The sequence below is a fragment of the Macaca mulatta genome, chromosome 13 (assembly GCF_049350105.2).
Source record: "Macaca mulatta isolate MMU2019108-1 chromosome 13, T2T-MMU8v2.0, whole genome shotgun sequence".
Taxonomy (NCBI): Eukaryota; Metazoa; Chordata; class Mammalia; order Primates; family Cercopithecidae; genus Macaca; species Macaca mulatta.
The window spans coordinates 51,839,792-51,859,544 of NC_133418.1; the positions used below are offsets into that span (position 1 = coordinate 51,839,792).

Consider the following 19,753-nt stretch of genomic DNA (forward strand, 5'->3'; position numbering starts at 1 on the left):
TTCCCACCCTATGCCCCTTCCCCCTCAGTGCTTTTGCTCACAAGGTTTTGGCCAGCTAGCGTACCTTCTTTCTCCCCACCAATGCCAACCCTGCTCAACCTTCAAGGCGTGTTTTAGTCTCACGTCTTCCAAGCAGCCCTCTCTACCCACCTCCCCTAAGCAGTGCCCTTTGGAGTTGTCAGATTGCCACTTACACTTGCATTTTTACAACTCAGGAAAGCCATTTGGAAGGGACCATGGACTCTGGGGCTATGATGTGAAAAGAAAAAGGTGGCCACTACCCTTGGTTCTCACACAGAAATTCAGGCCTTCCTCACCCCCTTTTTGCCTCAATCTATGGCCCATGCCCCCAAACGAAAGGAGAGTCAGAGAGGCTCCTTTCTCCCACATCCGTGTCTGGGTTTCCAGTGTGTCCAGGGAGCCTTTGGTTTTAGCTCTTCTTTCTCCTTCTGCCTCCACAAAGGCACAGGGATGCTTCTCCTAGGCTGCAGCCCACCCATCACCCCTACCCAGTACTGGGGACAGCCCTGTCTCTGCCCCATCCTGCAACATCAGCCCAGACTGCCAGACCCAGCCCTTTGCAGCCAATCCTCCCTTGACCTGTGAAGAGGCTCAAAAAGAGGCCCTAGGCCAACCAGATGCTCCCTTTTAGAAATGTGAACTGAGAGACATGGAAGGAAGCTGCAGTTCAGTGTGGGCCTAGGCCTTGAGGACAGGGCTGCATGCATGCTGAAGTCACAGGGAACAAAGATGAAGTGTGAGCAGAGGCGGCGTCCTGGGAAAAAGGGAAGGGATGCACACCGACTGGCAGACCCCACAATGTGTCCCTGAGACACAAGGCTTGAGTTCCAGTTCCCACTTACCAGACATCTGGACAGTAAACCACACAACCCCGGAAGGGAAGAGGCCCCACAGGAAGAGCATAGGCCAGGCGTGTGCGGGGAGTGGGATAGGCCAAGGAAGGTGCTAAGGATGTAAAGGATGAGGAGGAGTTAGTCAAGCAGGAGAGGAGATGGAGGGGGTTTCCTGAAGGTGAGAATGTTTGCCATGCTATCAGTAAGACCTCCAGGGGACATAGGCCATAACTACCATAGCTATAACTATTACAACTATGGGTAAAATAGTGGAATTTTTTTTTTTTAGACTGTCGCCCTAACTGCTGGAGTGCAGTGGGAGATCTCAGCTCACTGCAACCTTCCCTTCCTTGGTTCAAGCAATTCTCCTGCGTCAGCCTCCTGAGTAGCTTGGACTATAGGTGTGCGCCACCACGGCTGGCTAACTTTTTTTTTTTTTGGATTTTTAGTAGAGATGGGGTTTTGCCATGTTGGCCAGGCTGTTCGCAAACTCCTGACCTCAGGTGATCTGCCCACCTCGGCCTCCCAAAGTGCTGGGATCATAGGCGTAAGCCACCGTGCCCAGCCAAAATGATAGAAGTGTAATAGAGGTCTAAAACAGCAGAACTACATTTGCTTTGAGCAGAATAAATACATCTGCCTTTCTTCCTTCTTCCCTCCCTCCCTCCTTCCCTCCCTCCCTCCCTCCTTCCCTCCTTCTCTCCTTCCTTCCTTCTCTCCCTCCCTCCTTCCTTCCTTCTCTCCTTCCTTCCTTTCCTCCCTCCTTCCCTCCCTCCCTCTCTCCCTCCCTCCCTTTCTCCTTCCTTCCTTCCCTCCCTCCCTCCTTCCCTCCTTCTCTCCTTCCTTCCTTCCCTCCCTCCCTCTCTCCCTCCCTCCCTTTCTCCTTCCTTCCTTCCTTCCCTCCCTCCTTCCCTCCTTCTCTCCCTCCCTCTTTCCTTCCTTCTCTCCTTCCTTTCCTCACTCCTTCCCTCCCTCCTTCCTTCTCTCCTTCCTTCCTTCCCTCTATCCCTCCTTCCTTCCTACTCTCCTTCCTTCCTTCTCGCCTTCCTTCCTTTCATCCTTCCTTCCTTTCCTCCCTTTCCCTCCCTCCTTCCTTCCTTCCCTCCCTCCTTCCTTCCCTCCCTCCTTCCTTCCTTCTCTCCTTCCTCTCTCTCTTCCAAATTACACTATCTTATTATCGAGGTATTGCATGTTCTTTGTGGAAAATTTTTCAAGATACAGAAAAACAAAAAGAGCTCTTAAAATACCACCACTCAGATAACCACTATTTTTAAATCTTACTGTTATTAATATTCATAATAGATAATATTTGTTGGGCTTTTTCTAGATACAAGACACTGTTCTAAGACTTTTCACGCGTTATTTTAATTCTCACGACCCTATGAGATGGCTATTCTTTTTAACTCGACTTAACAGATGAGGACACTGTTGAAGTGGGTGGCAGAACTGTGACTTGAATTCAAGCAGGCTGATTCAAGTGATAATCAGTGTTCAAAATTTTGATGTACATATTTGTGGTCTTTTAAAAAAGATCATAAACTAATGTGGACTTCTTTTCTGTTTCTTTTTACAATATAAATTTTGAAAAAGTTTCAAGTAACATGAAGGCATAGCTTACATATTTTATTTTGTTCAAATAATGTATCTGTGCTACAGAGAATTAAAAATACAGCTGATCTGAGAGAGGAAGATGAAAATCACTTGGAATCCTACCACCCAAAAGACCATTGTTTACATTTAGGCATCTATTCCCCACTCCTGGAATGAATTTAGGATTAGGAACACAGGTGCGACTCCTGAACCCAGCCAACAACACTCAAGGAGTCTTTCAATGGGCCGGGGAATCACAGGACCTTTGGCAATTAGGTGCACAGCGAAGGATGTGAATTGTATTTGAAATCAGCCTGTTCATGGAATGTTGCACAAAATCTTTATAAACCACCCTGGTTGCAGCAGAAAGAGAACAGAGCTGGGGAGTCAATGAAGCTGGACTCTCCGCGACCTTCCCAGGGGCCCGAGGTAGGGGAAGTCATTTCCTCTGCAGGCCTCAGTTTTCTCATCTGTATAGTGAGACACTGCAATTCTAGCAAGGAGTGACTGGCAGCAGAGCTTCCTTTCTGGGTTATCTGCAATATTTTGGGCGATTCCTGACACAGTTCCCACCCAGCTCTGGCACAAGAAACAAGAGGGCCGGTATTATGAAAGGGCTGGGGTCAGGGAACACCAAAGGCTTAAGGCCTCCCAAACGAGGGTGTGAGCTCTATTTTCCTGGAGGGCTGGGCCAGCCAAGCCGATTAGGGGCCCGGAGCAGCTGTGGGCCGAGGGAGGCCGCTGGGAGTGAGGGGATTGAAACGGCTCTTTCCCACCCTCTCCCCCACCAGCCTGCTCTGTGTAAAAATTCCAAACTCCCAATCAAACCCCCTTCTCTTTTCTCCTTTCATTCACCTGCCCATCTTCCTCTCCTCTTCTCTCCTTTTCTATCCAAACTCATAATTAATCGCTCAAGGCAAAAGTAATGAATGTTAATTGGCCATCTGTAGGAAGACTAATTAAAATCTACCACGCTGGGGTTTCAAACATACCTATAGCAACGGAGTGAATCGGGAATGAGGCGAGGAGGGACTGAGGTAACAGCTGAAAGCCTGCAAAACACCATTGGGCTTAGGTGTGAGGGAACGACGCCAGAGAGGGGCCGAGATGCTGGGGAGAGGGAGAGATGGAGAGGGAGGAAAAAACTTCCACGATTTGCCGCGCCACTACAGGGCCTGGCATTTTGTGGCTGTTCTGTTTTGTGTTCAACAAACATTTACACTTTTCCTTCTCACTGGACATGGCCTAAGGGGTGTCTGCAGTTTGTCAACACACAATTGTTATACCCCAGTCACAGGCCTGAACACACTCATTTATCCAGGGACACCAGTCCCGTGTCAAGATCACACACACATAAATCTCATGCACAGCTTTGCATGAGCTCCTGCTTGGAAGGTAACAACCTGTCACGTATGCACACATGCACACCCAATTATGAATGGAGAGCAACCCAGAAATACAACATGTGGTTATATACCACCACTCATAATCACATATATGTACACTGTTGATGCATACATGATTTAAACACACAGACCCACTGTTATTCAAATACAAATGCTCGTGTGTGCTCACAGTAGTTTTCAAAGTTACACTCACATTCACACAATAGGCTTATAGGTGTGCATGTACAGCTATACACTGAAACCCACATTTGCACACCACACCATTACCTGGTAAGTTTTACATCAGAACACTTATACACAGGTACACACACAATTACACCCCTCCAGGCATAAGAAAAGCTGAATGTTCAAACCCCCATAAGACTAATTCTAAGGTGGCAAACAGTTATATATATATATATACACACACACACAGAGACACACACACACAGCTTGGGCCCAGGGCAGGCCCATGTGTGATTCATATATATCCGTAATGTGCATACTCGGAGACCCAGGTCCCTGGGGAGAACACATTCCAGGTGATGGCTTCTGGGCTCGAACCACTGATTCAAGTCTTTGGCCTCATCTCCTCTCTCAGAACACCCTGCTGTGAGCACCATGAGCATACAATGCCTGTTAGATTGTTCCATCCAGCCTTTAGGCAGAAAGAAACATGGATCTGAGGACGGCATGAGAGATGGCCTGGGGTTAAGATGGTTTCTGATGAGGCCAGGACAGGGGTGAAGGTGCCAGCCTGTGGGATGGATGGCAGGGCCTTTGTATTCAAGTCTTCAAGGGGTCAGTTCCATGGATCGGGGGAGGATGAAATAGGGTGGCCATGGCATTGTGGGAAGAGCACCAATACAGGGTGGGGTCCCTTTGGTCAGGGTCCCTCTTTCCTCTTACTTGGAGCGAAAAAGCTGCCCTCCTTACTAGGTAGTTCCTGGGGCCTCTTTCTCATTGCTATGAAATTTATCTGTGATACACTTAGATTAAAGCAGGAGGAAGTGCAAACACAAAAGAAGAACGTCCTGACATTTGGGGCCAGGGAGTGGGGTTGAAAACCTGGAAAGAGTCACCAGAGAAAAGTTTCTACCCAAGGATCCTTACAGGAAAAGGCTCAACATTCTCAAGTCCTCCAGGCTTTGTGCCAACACGCTATTCTCTTGGAGACTTGGTGCTTGAGGTTCTTGGACCTTTTGCAGCCCGGAGTTGGTGCCCAAGGCCCATCCTCCGGTCCAGCAAGGAGACTGGCATGGAGAAGAGTGGGTCAGAGGAGGGCAATGTTCTCGGTGCCCCAGAGGGACCTGGGTGTGGGATACATTCCCAGAAGTGGGAGTCAGACACAAGAAGGACTTTCCAGCTCTCAGAGAAAAATCCCTGACGACCGGAAGTGACTGACACACACCAGACCAGGTGCTCATCACCCCATCTGGGTTCCTTCCAGGTGGCATAGCTACCCAACATCTCGACCTGACAAGCAGGACACAGCTGCTCTGAGAAGTGACTGCCCAGGGCCCCATGGCTGTGAGTGGCCGAGCCAGGCCACAGAAGCCAAGTCCAGTGGGCTATCTCATAAAGCTGGGCGGCCCTGTGGCCACTTCCTGTGCAGGAAGGGAAGGAGCAGACCTGCTTCCCAGGGCTTGGACTTCCTGGAGAGCCTCTGGGCCTTTGGGAATCTCCCTCTGCCGACCAAGGCCTCAGAATTCTCTGGGAGGAACAGGCATGCACACACACTCTTACACTCACACACATACAGTCCTATGACAGCTTCTACATTTGGAGCTGACAGATGTGCAAGGTAACAGCTCGGCAACGCCTGTGCAGCTGAGGCCCTGGCGTCGCGAACGGGATTATTTCCAGCAAGGCTCAGGGCGGCTGCGTGAGCGCACGCCCGGGTGTGTGTGTGTGTGTGAGTGTGTGTATGTGAGAGAGAGAGGGAGGGGGGGAAGAGAGAGAGGGAGTATGAGCGTGTGTGAGTGTGTGAGGGTGTGTGGCTTCTCCCGCCATCTCTCTCCCTTCATCTAAATCTGTCTTACTATATTTTCGAATCTTTCTGCCTGTTTCCTCCCTGCATTTCTGTCCCTCTCTCTATCTTCTCTCACTGTCCGGCTTGCCCTGTCTCTGTCTTTGACTCTCGCGGTGTCTGCTTTTGTTTCTCTGCCTGGATGCTCGACGGGACTTGCCTCCTTTCAACTCCTCACTTTGCCCCTGGTCCCTTTCCTGTGTCACCCAGGCAGGCCACAAGGAGGGACTCTTAGAAAAAGCCTATTTTGTTCCAGAAAATGATGCAGCTGTCCCTGTCCTTTGCATAGGGCTCCTGCCCAGGGGGTGAGATAGGGGAATCTGGGGCTGTCCTTGGGCGGTCCTGTGGACTAAGAGGCTACTAGACAGCTTTCAGGTTAGTTAGCTGAGGAACCACGCTGAGCCACTGAGGTCAGCTGGGGGAGGAGCCCCCAAGGGATAGGCATTTCCTTCTCTCTCCCATCCTCCTTTCCTCCAGCTCCTCACTGAAAATAGAAGTCTGGGACTCTCCCGGCTCACATGAAGGGCACTTAGGGCTGAAGATGGAGTTACCATGGATGAAAGGAGCGACAAAGGGTGAGGTAGGGGAGGCTGGCTGGGAAGTAACAGTAATTCCCTGGTGGGAGTGGGCTCTACTTCAAAAGTCTGAGACAACATCTGTGCTGCTCCCCATCTCCCAGCACCACAGGTGGGAGACCTCAGGACTGGGACTGGGGAGTGGGGCAAGGATGGCTTGCTCCAGGATTGGAGCCCTACCCTCCATCATCGGCTCCCCCAGCTGACTCCAGAGGTTCGGAGTGATTCCTCAGCTGGCTTCCAGCAAGCTGTCTAGTGGCTTCTGGTCCACTCCCCTCCTCTTTTACACCCCAGATTACTGAGAGATGATGTGAGAGCTGGAGAGGTGCCACCCAATGGGGGTCTCCACCCCAGGGACTGGGAGTCATCTTCACCCACCTCTCTGTCACCACACGGGAGCCCAGTAGCGAGGGCATGCCTGGGTGCTCTTGGGTGTGCTCACCCGGGAATGTGCACACCTGCTATACGAGTCAGAATTACCGCATGCCTGCTAGCCTATGAGGCCATGTTCTATGGGGACGGAAGAAGGTGAAGGATGCTAGGAGGCAGCATCCCAGTGCCCGGCTCTCTGGGGTGAGACAGGGGGAGATGCTAGGATGGAGTACATCCTGGGCATGTGACCCTGATGACTGACAACAGACTCAGCGCCAGCCTTGGTGTGGGGGCACATGTGTTTATTCATGGGAGGAAGGACAGGAATTGGAGATTCGGGGGAACCTCTTGACCAGACTAATCCCAGCTGATCATGCTCTTGGACACTGGCTTTGGCCTGGAATATTCCCCTCACTCCCCCTGCTCCTCACAGGCCAGCTGCTGGCCCCAGTGCAGGCGTATTAAACACAAAACCAAAAACCGTCCAGCACTCTCACACCAAAGACAAAGAGGAAACTTGTTTATCTTTTGGCTCATCTATGGCCCTGCTCGCTCCAGCAGCTGGGCCCTGGGCATGTGCAGGCATGTATTTGCGTGTGTGCACTCACGTGTGCTCATGTGTGTGGTGGCCAAGGCCGGGTCATGCAGTCGGGGAACACAGATGGTTAGCCCCTGGAGGGTGGCTGCTTATGGCCTGGAGGCTGCCACAAAAGCCTCCCTGCCTCAGTGTGGGGGGACCTGGGGAGGCTGAGTTCAGGGCTGGGAGCAAGGTCTGGGAAATCCCTGAGGCCAGAGACCGTGGGTCACTGAAGAGGCCTCGGGACCTGGCAGGAAGAGTGCTGCTGCCCATCTCTGATCTCCCCAGTTCCCTGGGGGCCCCCGAGAGTCCAGAATCCTGGACTGCAGGGAGAGACAGCCCAAGAGAGCACTTCCAAAGCTCTTACATCTCTGGGCTCAGAGAAGACAAATGTCAGGCATGGGAGGGCCTCGCCACCTCGTGGGGACAAGCGGTACTCCTCACGAAGCCCCTGGCCAACCAGCCTAGAGGGGAGGGACAGAGTCAACCCCGATGATCATTCACAAGGAGCTGGACTGGCACTGCCCACCCTCATACTCCCGCAGGAGCAAGGGGCCGGGTGAGGAAACCTACCTACCAGCCACCATGGCACGAAAGGCAACCCAGGCTGCCATAATCCACTGCCTCATCACACTGGAAACACCTCAGAGGAGGGTGTCCAGGAAGGAATCTTGGAGTTCACTGCTCTAAAGAAACTGAAGCCCAGAGAGAGAGCAGGGCTCTGCCCAACTCCCCACAGCATCTCTGTCACAGACAAGGTAGTGGAAGTGAAGGTTCCTGACTCCAAAGTTCATGCATTTTTCTGTAAATCCAAGACAAGGTATCCAGACCAGACCCCACCCTCACCTCCAGGAGGCTGAATAGGGGCAGTACAGTGAGAGGTTTTGCCTCAAGTCAGCCAGGGGAGGATGTCTGGGCCGCCTAGAGGAGAGGAGGCTTCCAGCAGGGCTCCAGGATGATCTGGATCTTGATATTTAAAGGCAATAAATAATATTAGCACCTACGGGGCAGTTACCACAATGCTAGCACTGTGCTGAACATTTACAAACATTAGGTCACTTAATGTTCAAAATAACCCTTTAGGCTAGGTGCCATTATAATCCATTTTTCAGATAAGGAAACTGAGGCACAGAGAAGAAACTTGCCCTGGGTTACCAGCTGTGGCAGAGCAGGAACCTGAGCCCAGTGATTTCTACTTCAATGGGTGCATGAGGGTAACGCCTCTGCTGGACCAGGCAAGCGTTCGCCCATTCCCTCCTAGGGGAGCAGGCAGGGCGCTGCCAGCTTCAGCCTAGGGCCTGCCCTTCAGCAAGAGGCGCGGCCTCCATGCGCCCTCTGCTGAGCACAAGGAGGAGTTCTCTTATGCACACTCAGAGGCAGGCGGCGTCCTGGAGTCAGCCGGCAGCGGACCACGCTCCCTCCTCCCAAATATGGCCAGGGGCCAGGGTGCTGGCTGCAGACCACCACTGCTGTGGAGCTCCCAGTCTAGCCTATGTCTACCAACCTGCACAAGGATTGGCTTAGATGAAGCCCTGATTTCTCAGAGCTTCCATTTCTTGGAATCTTGCCCATCTCCCCCAAAGGCATGCTGGTCCTAAGCCCACCCCACTGAGGACCTGGACCATGGGCTGGGCCAGATGGGCAACGCCAAGAGGGCCAATAGCAGCTGGTATCCATTCACAGCATTGCCATGTGGACAGTGGGTGGAATTGGGAATCCAGAGTCGGGGAAAAGACCCAGGCTCCAGGGCCATGCGGAGGGCAGGCTGTAAGTTGGGCCGTAAAAGATGGGTATTCTGAATAGCCCAGGGTGAGAAAAGGGCTGTCAAGGCTGGGGTTGGCATGGGCAACAACACAAAAGAGCAGGCATGCCGATCGTGGGCAACTTTGGACCTGGGCTTGCCACTGAGTGGGGCTTGATGATTGGAGGTAGATGGCCCCAGGACAGCTCCCTAGGAAATAAGGACAACATCTCACTTTTGGGTTAACTGCCTCGGGAATGACCTTGGGCCCAGTGAACCAGGAAGTTAGTCACAGACCCTGTATCAGAGGAGAAAGCAAGCATGAAAAAAGGACAATCTGTATTTTATTTGTATCTGCCTTTGGCATGTATACAGACACCCAGGAGCCCCTTCTCCCAGCCTGGGGGAGGGGTGGTAGATTCGGGAGGAAAGAGACATCAGAGTGAGGACACAAAGTGCAAAAGAAGGTCCTGCTACCCTCAGCAAGGGGCATCTATGTGGGCTGGAACTTGTACCATCTGCTCTTCTTCCCATCTAGGCCATCTGTGAATCTACATGGGTCCTCCTATTCCACACCAGATCACTCTTCCCTCTCCCCACAGGCTTGCTATGAGCAGGAGACACAACCTCCTCTCTTCTGTGTCCCAGCTTCTTTTCCTGCTCTTCCCACTCCTTAAGTTCTATTTCTGGGGATAGAGACACCAATACCCATAACCTCTCTCCTACCATCCTCATAATCCAGGGTGCACAGCACAGACTCCTGACAACAGGTAAGGCCAAGATCTGGGAGCTCACAGCTGGCTGTGCCTGACGGCAGGGCAGCAGGCATGAGTGTTTCTATGTGTAAGGCAGGACTGCCCCTATGGCAGGGTGTGGGGAGCCACAGGGCTCTGGGGTATGTCTGAAAGTGGGGACGAAAAGGTTCAGGAAGCCAAAAACATGGGCTTATTTGTCATAGAAGTCGACGTGGGCTCCAGACTTGAACTCGTCCTTTTGCAGCAAGCTCAGCAGTTTCTGGGCTGACACCTTGCAATCCACCAGCTTCCCCTTTGCCTTCAGCTCCTGCAGCCCTTTTCGCATGTCTGGGTCCATGGAGGTCTCCCGGGCCAACTGCTGCATGTCTGTGTCCAAAGGACCTAGAGGATGAAAAGCAGACGATGAGGGAACATGGCCGAGGCAGGGCAGAAGGTTTCAGGTCCCTGTTGTATGTCGGGGGTGGGGCTGAGTCAGGTCTGGCCGGAGGAAACACGTCATCTTGGCTGAAATGTGTGGTCAGGGTTGTCAAAGGCTCCAATTTGTCATTATCAAGTTCTGGACTGAAATTCAAAAGCCCAATGAACATGGACCCTCTAGATTACCATGTCTAAAACCAAGATTCTCATCTCCTGTCCAACCAGCACCACCTCCTGACATTCCCATTTCTATTAATGAAGTATTCTTTTCCCAGACTCAAAACCTCCATCACCTCCTCCTTCCCTCCCCTCCTCGCCCCCACAGCCAACCAGGCACCAGGTAGGACCCTTCAGCGTGTACGTATCCCGACAATCAGGTCCTTTTTACAAGCTTGCTTCTCTCCCTGCCTCAGCTCCTGTAGCCCTCTACTAAACTTACTCCACTAAAACATCACTGGGGCCCGGCTGCAGTGGCTCACACCTGCAATCCCAGCACTTTGGGAAGCTGAGGCAGGTGGATCACTTGAGGTCAAGAGTTTGAGACCAGCCTGGTCAACACGGTGAAACCCCATCTCTACTAAAAATACAAAAATTAGCCAGGTGTAGTGGCATGCACATGTAATCCCAGCTACTCTGGAGGCTGAGGTGCTAGAATTGCCTGAGCTGAGGCAGGGGCGGTGGCTCCTGTAATCCCAGCACTTTGGGAGGCTGAGGCAGGCGGATCACGAGGTCAGGAAATCGAGACCATCCTGGCTAACATGGTGAAACCCCGTCTCTACTAAAAATGCAAAAAATTAGCTGGGCATGGTGGCGGGCGCCTGTAGTCCCAGCTACTCGGGAGGCTGAGGCAGGAGAATGGCGTGAACCTGGGATACGCAGCTTGCAGTGAGCCAAGATCACGCCACTGCACTCCAGCCTGGGCGACAGAGTGAGACTCCGTCTCAACAAAGAAACAAACAAACAAAAACATCACTGGGATCACAACACTCCTCTGCTCAAAACCCCTCAACAGCTTCCCACTAGCCTGGCCTAGTACTCAAAGCATCCTAGTGTGCCCTCCTCTGGGCACACCTACCCTACAGGCAAACCGGAAGACCTGCCACACCCACAGTGAGCCTTCGCACCTTTATTTCCTTTCATCGGGAATGCCTTCCATCTGCTAACAACCAAGGTCAATGTCCAGTTCAGCTACCTCCAATAAAGCCATCTCTAGTCTCCCCACCTAAAGGGAATTGTTCCCTTTTTGAACTGTTGCAAGCACATTCCGTTCTTCACATAAGAATCACTCATGCACCCCAGTATTTGCAGTTAATGGTCCTCAAGGGCAGAAAATCAGAGAATTCCAGGGTTAGAGGGAGAATTTATCTCCTGATCCTTGACTGTTTTCCAATGACCTGTGCATCCCTGCTGAGAGGGAACTTGCTGCCTTTCCAAACAGCCCATTCTATCTCTGAGCACCTGTTACAACATTCTTCCTGAGACCAAAATGAAAACCAGACTGGCCTCTGCCTTGGTTCAGGCCCTGGGGACCTCCTGAAAATCTCAGCTCCCTCATAATGCCCGGGGCAGCCTCCTGAGACCAAATGCAGCCATGTGGCCTCTTGGAGTCTGCTCTGCTCCTGGTTGTAGCTTACATTTGGTCACCATTGTTTGTGCGAGTCCTTGGGCTGAGCTCAGAGTGGATGATGAGTTGAATGTTGGTTGCAAGAATAATTGTGCATGTGTGTTGGGGGACAGGGGTGGTAGGGGCTGGGGTACAGGAGAACGTGAGGAAGGACTTGGAAACATGGTGGGATGTAGGCCTGCCACATCTGTGCTTTGTGCAGGCCATTCTACCTGTCTGCCCTGGGATCCTGACCCTATTCCCCAGGGACACAGACTGCTGGATCACTGCCCAAGTTGCTCAGGCTTTCCATGGCTACTCTGTCACCACTTTCTGATTGCAGCAACCTCAAGCCTAAAAGAGACTCCTCACTATTAAGAAAGGGGCGCTGCAGCATCAGAAACCAGACCCAGTATCACAAGACTCCCTGTCCTTTGGCCTTCATGAAAATAAGGGCTCTATTGTACATATCCCAGTATCCTCAATAGTGTTCCAGCACAGTTCAGCCAGGGATGGTCAGCACTCAACAATGCCTGTCTGCTCTCCATACAGCTAGCATGTCCTGCAGCTTGCCTTACTGTAGTGCTTTGCTAGGTGTTGGGAACACACAGATGCATAGTGCAATACAGTGTGGTCAGTCCTATTTAACAATGAGGCAACACTTCACAGGTCAGGGTCATTTTCACATACAGTATCTCATTCAGTCTTCCGAAGTGCCCTGTGAGGCAGGGAGCATCTTCCCCATTTCACATGAGGAAGGCCTGGTATTCAAACCCCAGTCTTCTCCCAAACTTCATCTAATACCTCAGACTTCCTGCCCCACCTTCCAGTCCAGGCAACTCCTCACTCTCTGCCAGTATCCCCGGACCCTACCACCTCTATTTCCCCTGGGTCTGTATTTCCCCTAACGGGTCATGGATCAGGATTCAAGGACAAAATCCTGTGGGTTGTTTCCTGGAGGGGGTGGACTAGGCCGCTTGCCCAGCCCCCAGAGGCGCACCAGTGGGTTCTGGAGGACAGGGACGGCAGGACTTCCCACCTACCTGGGGCATAGTTCAGTACCCTCACATTAGGTTCCTCCAGCGCCAGGACCTGGAACAGCATATCACGAGCAGCCTTTCCTGCACAGTACAGCGCCCAGCCTTTGAAAGGCTGCAGGGCACAGAGGGACGAGATGTTAACCACGGTTCTGTTGAGGCCAGGACTGGCCGGGAAGGCCTTCAGGACGCTGGAAGTCAGGCAGAGCATGGAGGTCAAGTTCAGCGCCCAGTAGTTGTTCACTTGAGTGGAGTCACTCAGGTCCACGAAGCCTTTGGACACATCCCCAAGAGAGCCTGAAAAACCAACCCTTAGGAGTAACTCAGGGCAGGCGGGGCTTTCTTCTCTCCCAGCCCTCCCAAGTTCTTCCAGATATCCTCTTCCCATGCAGACCCAGAGGAGGAAGCTGCGCTTCTGAAGAGGCTTCTCTCTTCCCCAGCTCTGCGGAAAGACACACCTGGGGAACCCAGCCATCCCAAGCTGCAGAAGGAGAAGGCACCTGACTTGCTGAGGGAGAGCTCTAGGGGTCCTCTGGAGAAGCAGCGACTTTACTTGTTTGGAGACTTGAAGCCCTGACTCAGGCCTCCGCCAGAGGGCGCAGAGCAAGGGGATCGGGAAAGTTCTACAGGCGCTTTGGAAAACCCGGCTGGCCAATTTTCCAGGAAGTGGGGGCAGACTGTTGCCCCGACGGCACCGAGTCTTCCTGTACACCTCGCCTCCGCTTGCTACTCAAGCTGGAACAACTAGGGCTTTAGATTTCTAGGCGTCCTATCTGACTCCCTAGGAGTCGCTGTTAAATTCCCCAGCGGTGGAGGAAGTGGGCGCTCACATGGGGAGCCCGCTTCAGTCTCGGGGTCTTACCCGCGTTGTTGATGAGCAGCAGTCGCTGCAGCCCCTCGGGCCTGGGGAGGTCGCGCAGGGCTCCGAGCAGCTGCTGCAAGCCGGCCTCGGCGCCCAGGTCGGCGGGCACCCGCACCACGCGCAGGCCAGACCGCTCGGCGCCCAGCTCGGCCTCCAGCTGCCGCAGTGCCTCGTTGTTGCGGGCGTTAAGGACCAGCACGGAGCCGGGCGACAGCAGCGAGGCCAGGAGCGGGGCCAGCGTCCGGCCGAAGCCGCGGGAGGCCCCAGTCAGCACGCACACAGCACGCCCCAGGCCGCCCTCCATGCTACTGTCCTCCGCCGGCGGCGCTGGGACCCGAGGGAGGCGGGGCGGTCGCGGGGGGCGGGACCGCAACGGGTGTAGGCGGGGCCGCCCTGCCGGGGCCGGGAGGGAACCTCAGGCTTCGGGCCGCGAGCGCCCAGGAGTGCTGGTTCCCTTGGGATCTGGTTCCCTTGGTCGCTGGTGGCGGAAGTCAAGCTGTGGGCGGTAGCCCAGTCCGTGCCAAGTGGGACAACAGAGAGGGCCGGCAGGCGCGGCCCACACGGAAAGCCCTAGCGTGGTTCCCAGCTCTGCCTTGTTCTTCGTCCGCGAGCTCAACCTCCGGCTGGGACGCATGCTCGAATTTCCTCCCATTTCCAGCCCTAACTTCTTTGCACTACTGACCTCTTCCAGGGCAGGCCCTGCACTAGGTGCTGGGCGTCCCTGGTCGTGGCCAGTGAATGCCCTGAATGAAGCTTATGCTCGTTTAGGGATTGAAGTCTCTGCTTGCTTGGGAGCTCACTGCTCTCTGGATGACAGGAGCTTCCTCTTGGAGCACCACAGTGGCTTCAAATGATATTAAAACCTTTTCCTTTTACTAGGCTCTGAGCAGCCCCGTGCTCCCACCAGTAACCCCTGCTTCTCTGAGATTTCTGACTCCTGTCGCTAAAAGTGTGTTCCCCAGGATTCTGCTCCTGCTCATGCTACAGTCTTCCTAGTAGCAATTCCATCCACTCTCAGCTTCAAGTTTACGAAATCATCTGTATGTACTTCCAGGTAGGTGCTTCAGAAAATCCACATTTTTTTTTTCCTAGGAGAAGGGGAACGTGAGACAAGTTGGCATTCAGCTACATATATTAAAAAGGAATCTCTTCATGGTTTCCTTCTCTGTGGCCGAATGGTATTCCATTGTGTATACACATATGTTCAAATATTATGTATCAGTTTTTAAAAAATGAATCTCTTTAGAGTTTAGCAAGGGCAGTAAGTAACCTCTGATAACTTAGCCCAGTTCCCCACAGGGCTGATCCCTCCCCTGGGGCTAAACAGCAAAGAGCAAAGTTACCACATTTCCTCTTATTGCCAACTCCAAAGAAGAAACAACTTGAAGGAAGGTTTTTTTCTTTTCTTTTCTTTTTTCTTCTTCTTCTTTTTTTTTTTTTTTTTTTTTACAGAGTCTCGTTCTTGGCCCGAACTGGAATCCAGAGGTGTGATCACAGTTTACTGCAGCCTTGAACTCTTGGGCTCAAGCAATTCTTCTACCTCAGGCTCCTGAGTAGCTAGGATTACAGGTGTGCACCACCACACCTGGCTAATTGTTTTTAAGCTTTCTCTATTTTAACGCTGATAGGACTCTGTATATGTATATACCATTTGAAGTTGCCCTGCTTTTCACTTACCTATTCACACTGAAAGATAGAGATCTCGTTGGCCCAACAGCCTACTATTTAAAGAATTTTAATAGCTTCTCCCTGCTCTTCAGGCCTTAGAAGACAGGTTTATGAAAGCACGATCCCATCCATCCATTCATTTGACATTTATTAAATTTCTACCATTTGCAAGATTTTGAAGAAAAGGAGGGAATAATGAAGGGATGGCAAAAAATCAGACCCAGCCTCTTCTGAACCTAGCTGCTTCTAGGAGGAACCACTTGGGAACAGCCCCTAAGGAGAATGTGGTTTTCCTATACTAGGAGAGGGTCTGGAAAATTCTTCTTTTCTGAGGAAGATGATTATCTGCTCTCGCTAATTTTTGTGTTTTTTGTAGAGATGGATCTTGCTATGTTGCCCAGTGTGGTCTTGAACTGGACTTAAGCAATTCTCCTGTCTCGGCCTCCCAAAGTGCAGAGATTATAGGTGTGAGCCACTGCACCTGGCCAACAGTAACTTTTTAAAAAAAGATACAAATGCCTGAAAGGTAAGAAATACATAAAAATGTGTTAAAAGCGGCCGGGCGCGGTGGCTCAAGCCTGTAATCCCAGCACTTTGGGAGGCCGAGACGGGCGGATCACGAGGTCAGGAGATCGAGACCATCCTGACTAACACGGTGAAACCCCATCTCTACTAAAAAATACAAAAAACTAGCCGGGTGAGGTGGCGGGCGCCTGTAGTCCCAGCTACTCGGGAGGCTGAGGCAGGAGAATGGCGTCAACCCGGGAGGCGGAGCTTGCAGTGAGCTGAGATCCGGCCACTGCACACCAGCCTGAATGGCAGAGCGAGACTCCGTCTCAAAAAAAAAAAAAAAAAAAAAAAAAAAAAAAAAAAAAAGTGTTAAAAGCATAAGTCTGATAAAGGACATGGGTAGGGGAATGGGTGAAATTTGAATAAGGTCTGTAGAGTTAGTTATTGGCATTGAATTATTTCCTGACTTTGACCAATGGACTATTGTTATATCAGAGAGTGTTCTTGTTTTTGGAAATACACAGAAGTATTTGGTAAAGGGGCATCAAATCTGCAATTTACTTTCAAATGTTTCAGAAAAAAACTAGAATGAATAAGGCAATGGTGAAATGTTAACATTTAGGAAATCTGCATTAAAAGTATTCAGGAATTCTTTATACAATTCTTGCAACTTTGTAAAAGTCTGAAATTATTTCTAAATAACAAAGTTTTTAAAATAAGCCATACTTGGCTCATGCCTATAATCCCAGCACTTTGGGAGGCTGAGGCAGGTGGATCAGCTGAGGTCAGGAGTTCAAGACCAGCCTGGCCAACATGGTGAAACCCTGTCTCTGCTAAAAATATGAAAATTAGCCGGACATGGTGGCATACACCTATAGTCCCAGCTACTCAGGAGGCTGACACAGGAGAATTGCTTGAACCCAGGAGGCGGAAGTTGCAGTGAGTCAAGGTCATATCACTGCACTCTAGCCTGGGAGACAGAGCAAGACTCCACCTCAAAAAACAAAAACAAACAAACAAACAAAAACCTTATTTATAAGTCAAAAATAAAATGAAAAAGTGAGCAAAGGATATGAACAGACATTTATTCAAAGAAATTACACAAATGGTCAATAAGCACATAGAAAGATATTCAACATAATTTGCCATCAGAGAAATACAAATCAAAATTACAATAAGATAACACTTTATATCCATTAAGATGGCTAAAATAAAACAGACAGATAATAAATATTGGCAGATGATATGATTTGGCTGTGTCCCCATCCAAATCTCATCTTGAATTATATTTCCCACAATTCCCACATGTCGTGGGAGAGACCCAGTGGGAGGTTAATTGAATCATGGGGGCGGGTCTTTCCCATGCTCTTCTCATGATAGTGAATAAGTCTCGTGAGATCTGATGGTTTTATAAGCGAGAGTTCCCCTGCACAAGCTCTCTCTTGCCTGCCACCATGTAAGATGCGCCTTTCATCCTTCACCTACGACTATGATTGTGAGGCCTCCCCAGACATGTGGAACTGTGAGTCCATTAATCCTCTTTTTCTTTATAAATTACCCAGCCTCAGGTGTGTCAGCAGTGGGAAAATGGACTAATACAGTAAATTGGTACTGAGAGTGGAGTACTGCTGTAAAGATACCTTAAAATGTGGAAGTGACTTTGGAACCGGGTAACAGGCAGAGGTTGGAACAGTTTGGAGGGCTCAGAAGATAAGAAAGTGTGGGAAGGTTTGGAACTTCCTAGAGGCTTGTTGAATGGCTTTGACCAAAATATTGATAGTGATATGGACAATAAGGTCCAGGCTGAGGTGGTCTCAGGTGGAGATGAGGAACTTGTTGGGAACTGGAGTAAAGGTCACTCTTGCTATGCAAAGAGACTGCAAGCATTTTGCCCCTGCCCTAAAGATATATGGAACCTTGAACTTGAGAGAAATGATTTAGGGTATCTGGCAGAAGAAATTTTTAAGCAGTGAAGTATTCAAGAGGAAGCAAAGCATAAAAGTTTGGAAAATTTGCAGTCTGATGATTCAATAGAAAAGAAAACCCCATTTTCTGGGGAGAAATTCAAGCTGGCTGCCAAAATTTGGATAAGTAGCAAGGAGCCAAATATGTAACAAGGAGCCAAGACAATGGGGAAAATGCCTCCAGGGCATGTCAGAGACCTTCACGTGTCAGAGACCTTCCCATTGCAGGCCCAGAGGCCTAGAAGGAAAAAATGGTTTCATGAACTGGGCATAGAACCGTCTGCTGTGTGCGGCCTAGGAACTTGATGCCCTGTGTCCCAGCTGCTCCAGCCATGGCTAAAAGAGGCCAGGGTACAGCTTGGGCTGTGGCTTCAGAGGGTGAAAGCCCCAAGCCTTGGCAGCTTCCATGTGGTGTTGAGCTTGTAAATGCAGAGAAGTCAAGAATTGAGATATGGGAACCTCCACCTAGATTTCAGAGGATGTATGGAAATGCCTGGATGTCCGGGCAGAAGTTTGCTGCAGGGTGGGACCCTCATGGAGAACCTCTGCTAGGGCAGTGCAGAAGGGAAATGTGGGGTTGAAGCCCTGGCACAGAGTCCCCACTGGGGCACTACCTAGTGGAGCTGTGAGAAAGGGCCACCATCCTCCAGACATCAGAATGGTAGATCCACTGACAGCTTGCACCATCAGCCTGGAAAAGCAGCAGACACTCAATACCAGCCCATGAAAGCAGCTAGGATGGAGGCTGTACCCTGCAAAGCCGTAGGGGCAGAGCTGCCCAAGACCATGGATGCCCCATGGGAGCCCACCTCTTGCATCAGTGTGACCTGAATGTGAGACCTGGAGTCAAAGGAGATAATTTTGGAACTTTAAGGTTTAGTGACTGCTCTATTGGATTTTTGACTTGCAAGGGGCCTGTAGCCCCTTTGTTTTGGCCAGTTTCTCCCATTTGGAATAGCTGCATTTATCCAATGCCTGTACCCCCATTTTATCTAGGAAGTAACTAACTTGCTTTTCATTTTACAGGCTCAGAGGCAGAAGGAACTTACCTTGTCTCAGAAGAGACTTTGGACTGTGGACTTTTGGGTTAATGCTGAAATGAGTTAAGACTTTGAGGGACTGTTCAGAAGGCATGACTGGTTTTGAAATGTGAGGACATGAGATTTGGAGGGGCCAGGGGTGAAATTATATGGTTTGGCTCTGTCCCCACCCATATCTCATCTTGAATTGTAGCTGCCACAGTTTCCACATGTTGTGGGAGTGACCCGATGGGAGGCAACTGAATCATGGGGGTGGGTCTTTCCCATGCTCTTCTCATGGTAGTGAATAAGTCTCACAAGATCTGATGGCTTTCTCAATGGAAGTTCCCCTGTGCAAGCTCTCTCTTGCTGGCTGCCAAGTAAGACGTGCCTTTTGGCCAGGCATGGTAGCTGAAGCCTATAATCCCAGCACTTTGGGAGGCCAAGGCAAGCAGATCACTTGAGGTCGGGAGTTCAAGACCAGCTTGACCAACATGGTGAAACCTCATCTCTTCTAAAAATACAAAAATTAGCTGGGCGTGGTGGCACATGCCTATAATCCCAGCTACTTGGGAGGATGAGGCCAGAGAATTGCTTGAACCCAGGAGGTGGAGGTTGCAGTGAGCTGAGATCATACCACTGCACTCCAGCTTGGGTGACAAAGTGAGACTCCATCTCAAAAAAAAAAAAAAGATGTGCCTTTCACCTCCTGAGTAGCTAGGATTACAGGTGTGCTCCACCACATCTGGCTAATTTTTGTGTTTTTGGTAGAGACAGGGTTTCTCCCTGTTGGCC

General features: G+C 50.9%; 1 protein-coding gene across 1 annotated transcript; it reads right to left on the reverse strand.

Annotated features, from left to right (window-relative positions):
- Window positions 1–9,481: 9,481 nt before the first annotated feature.
- On the reverse strand, window positions 9,482–14,111 carry SPR (sepiapterin reductase). The gene is given in 3 exon segments (NM_001260549.1): window positions 9,482–10,259; window positions 12,942–13,232; window positions 13,798–14,111. Coding segments are annotated over 3 exon segments (786 nt in total). The 5' UTR covers window positions 14,102–14,111; the 3' UTR covers window positions 9,482–10,068.
- Between the last annotated feature and the right edge of the window lie 5,642 nt (window positions 14,112–19,753).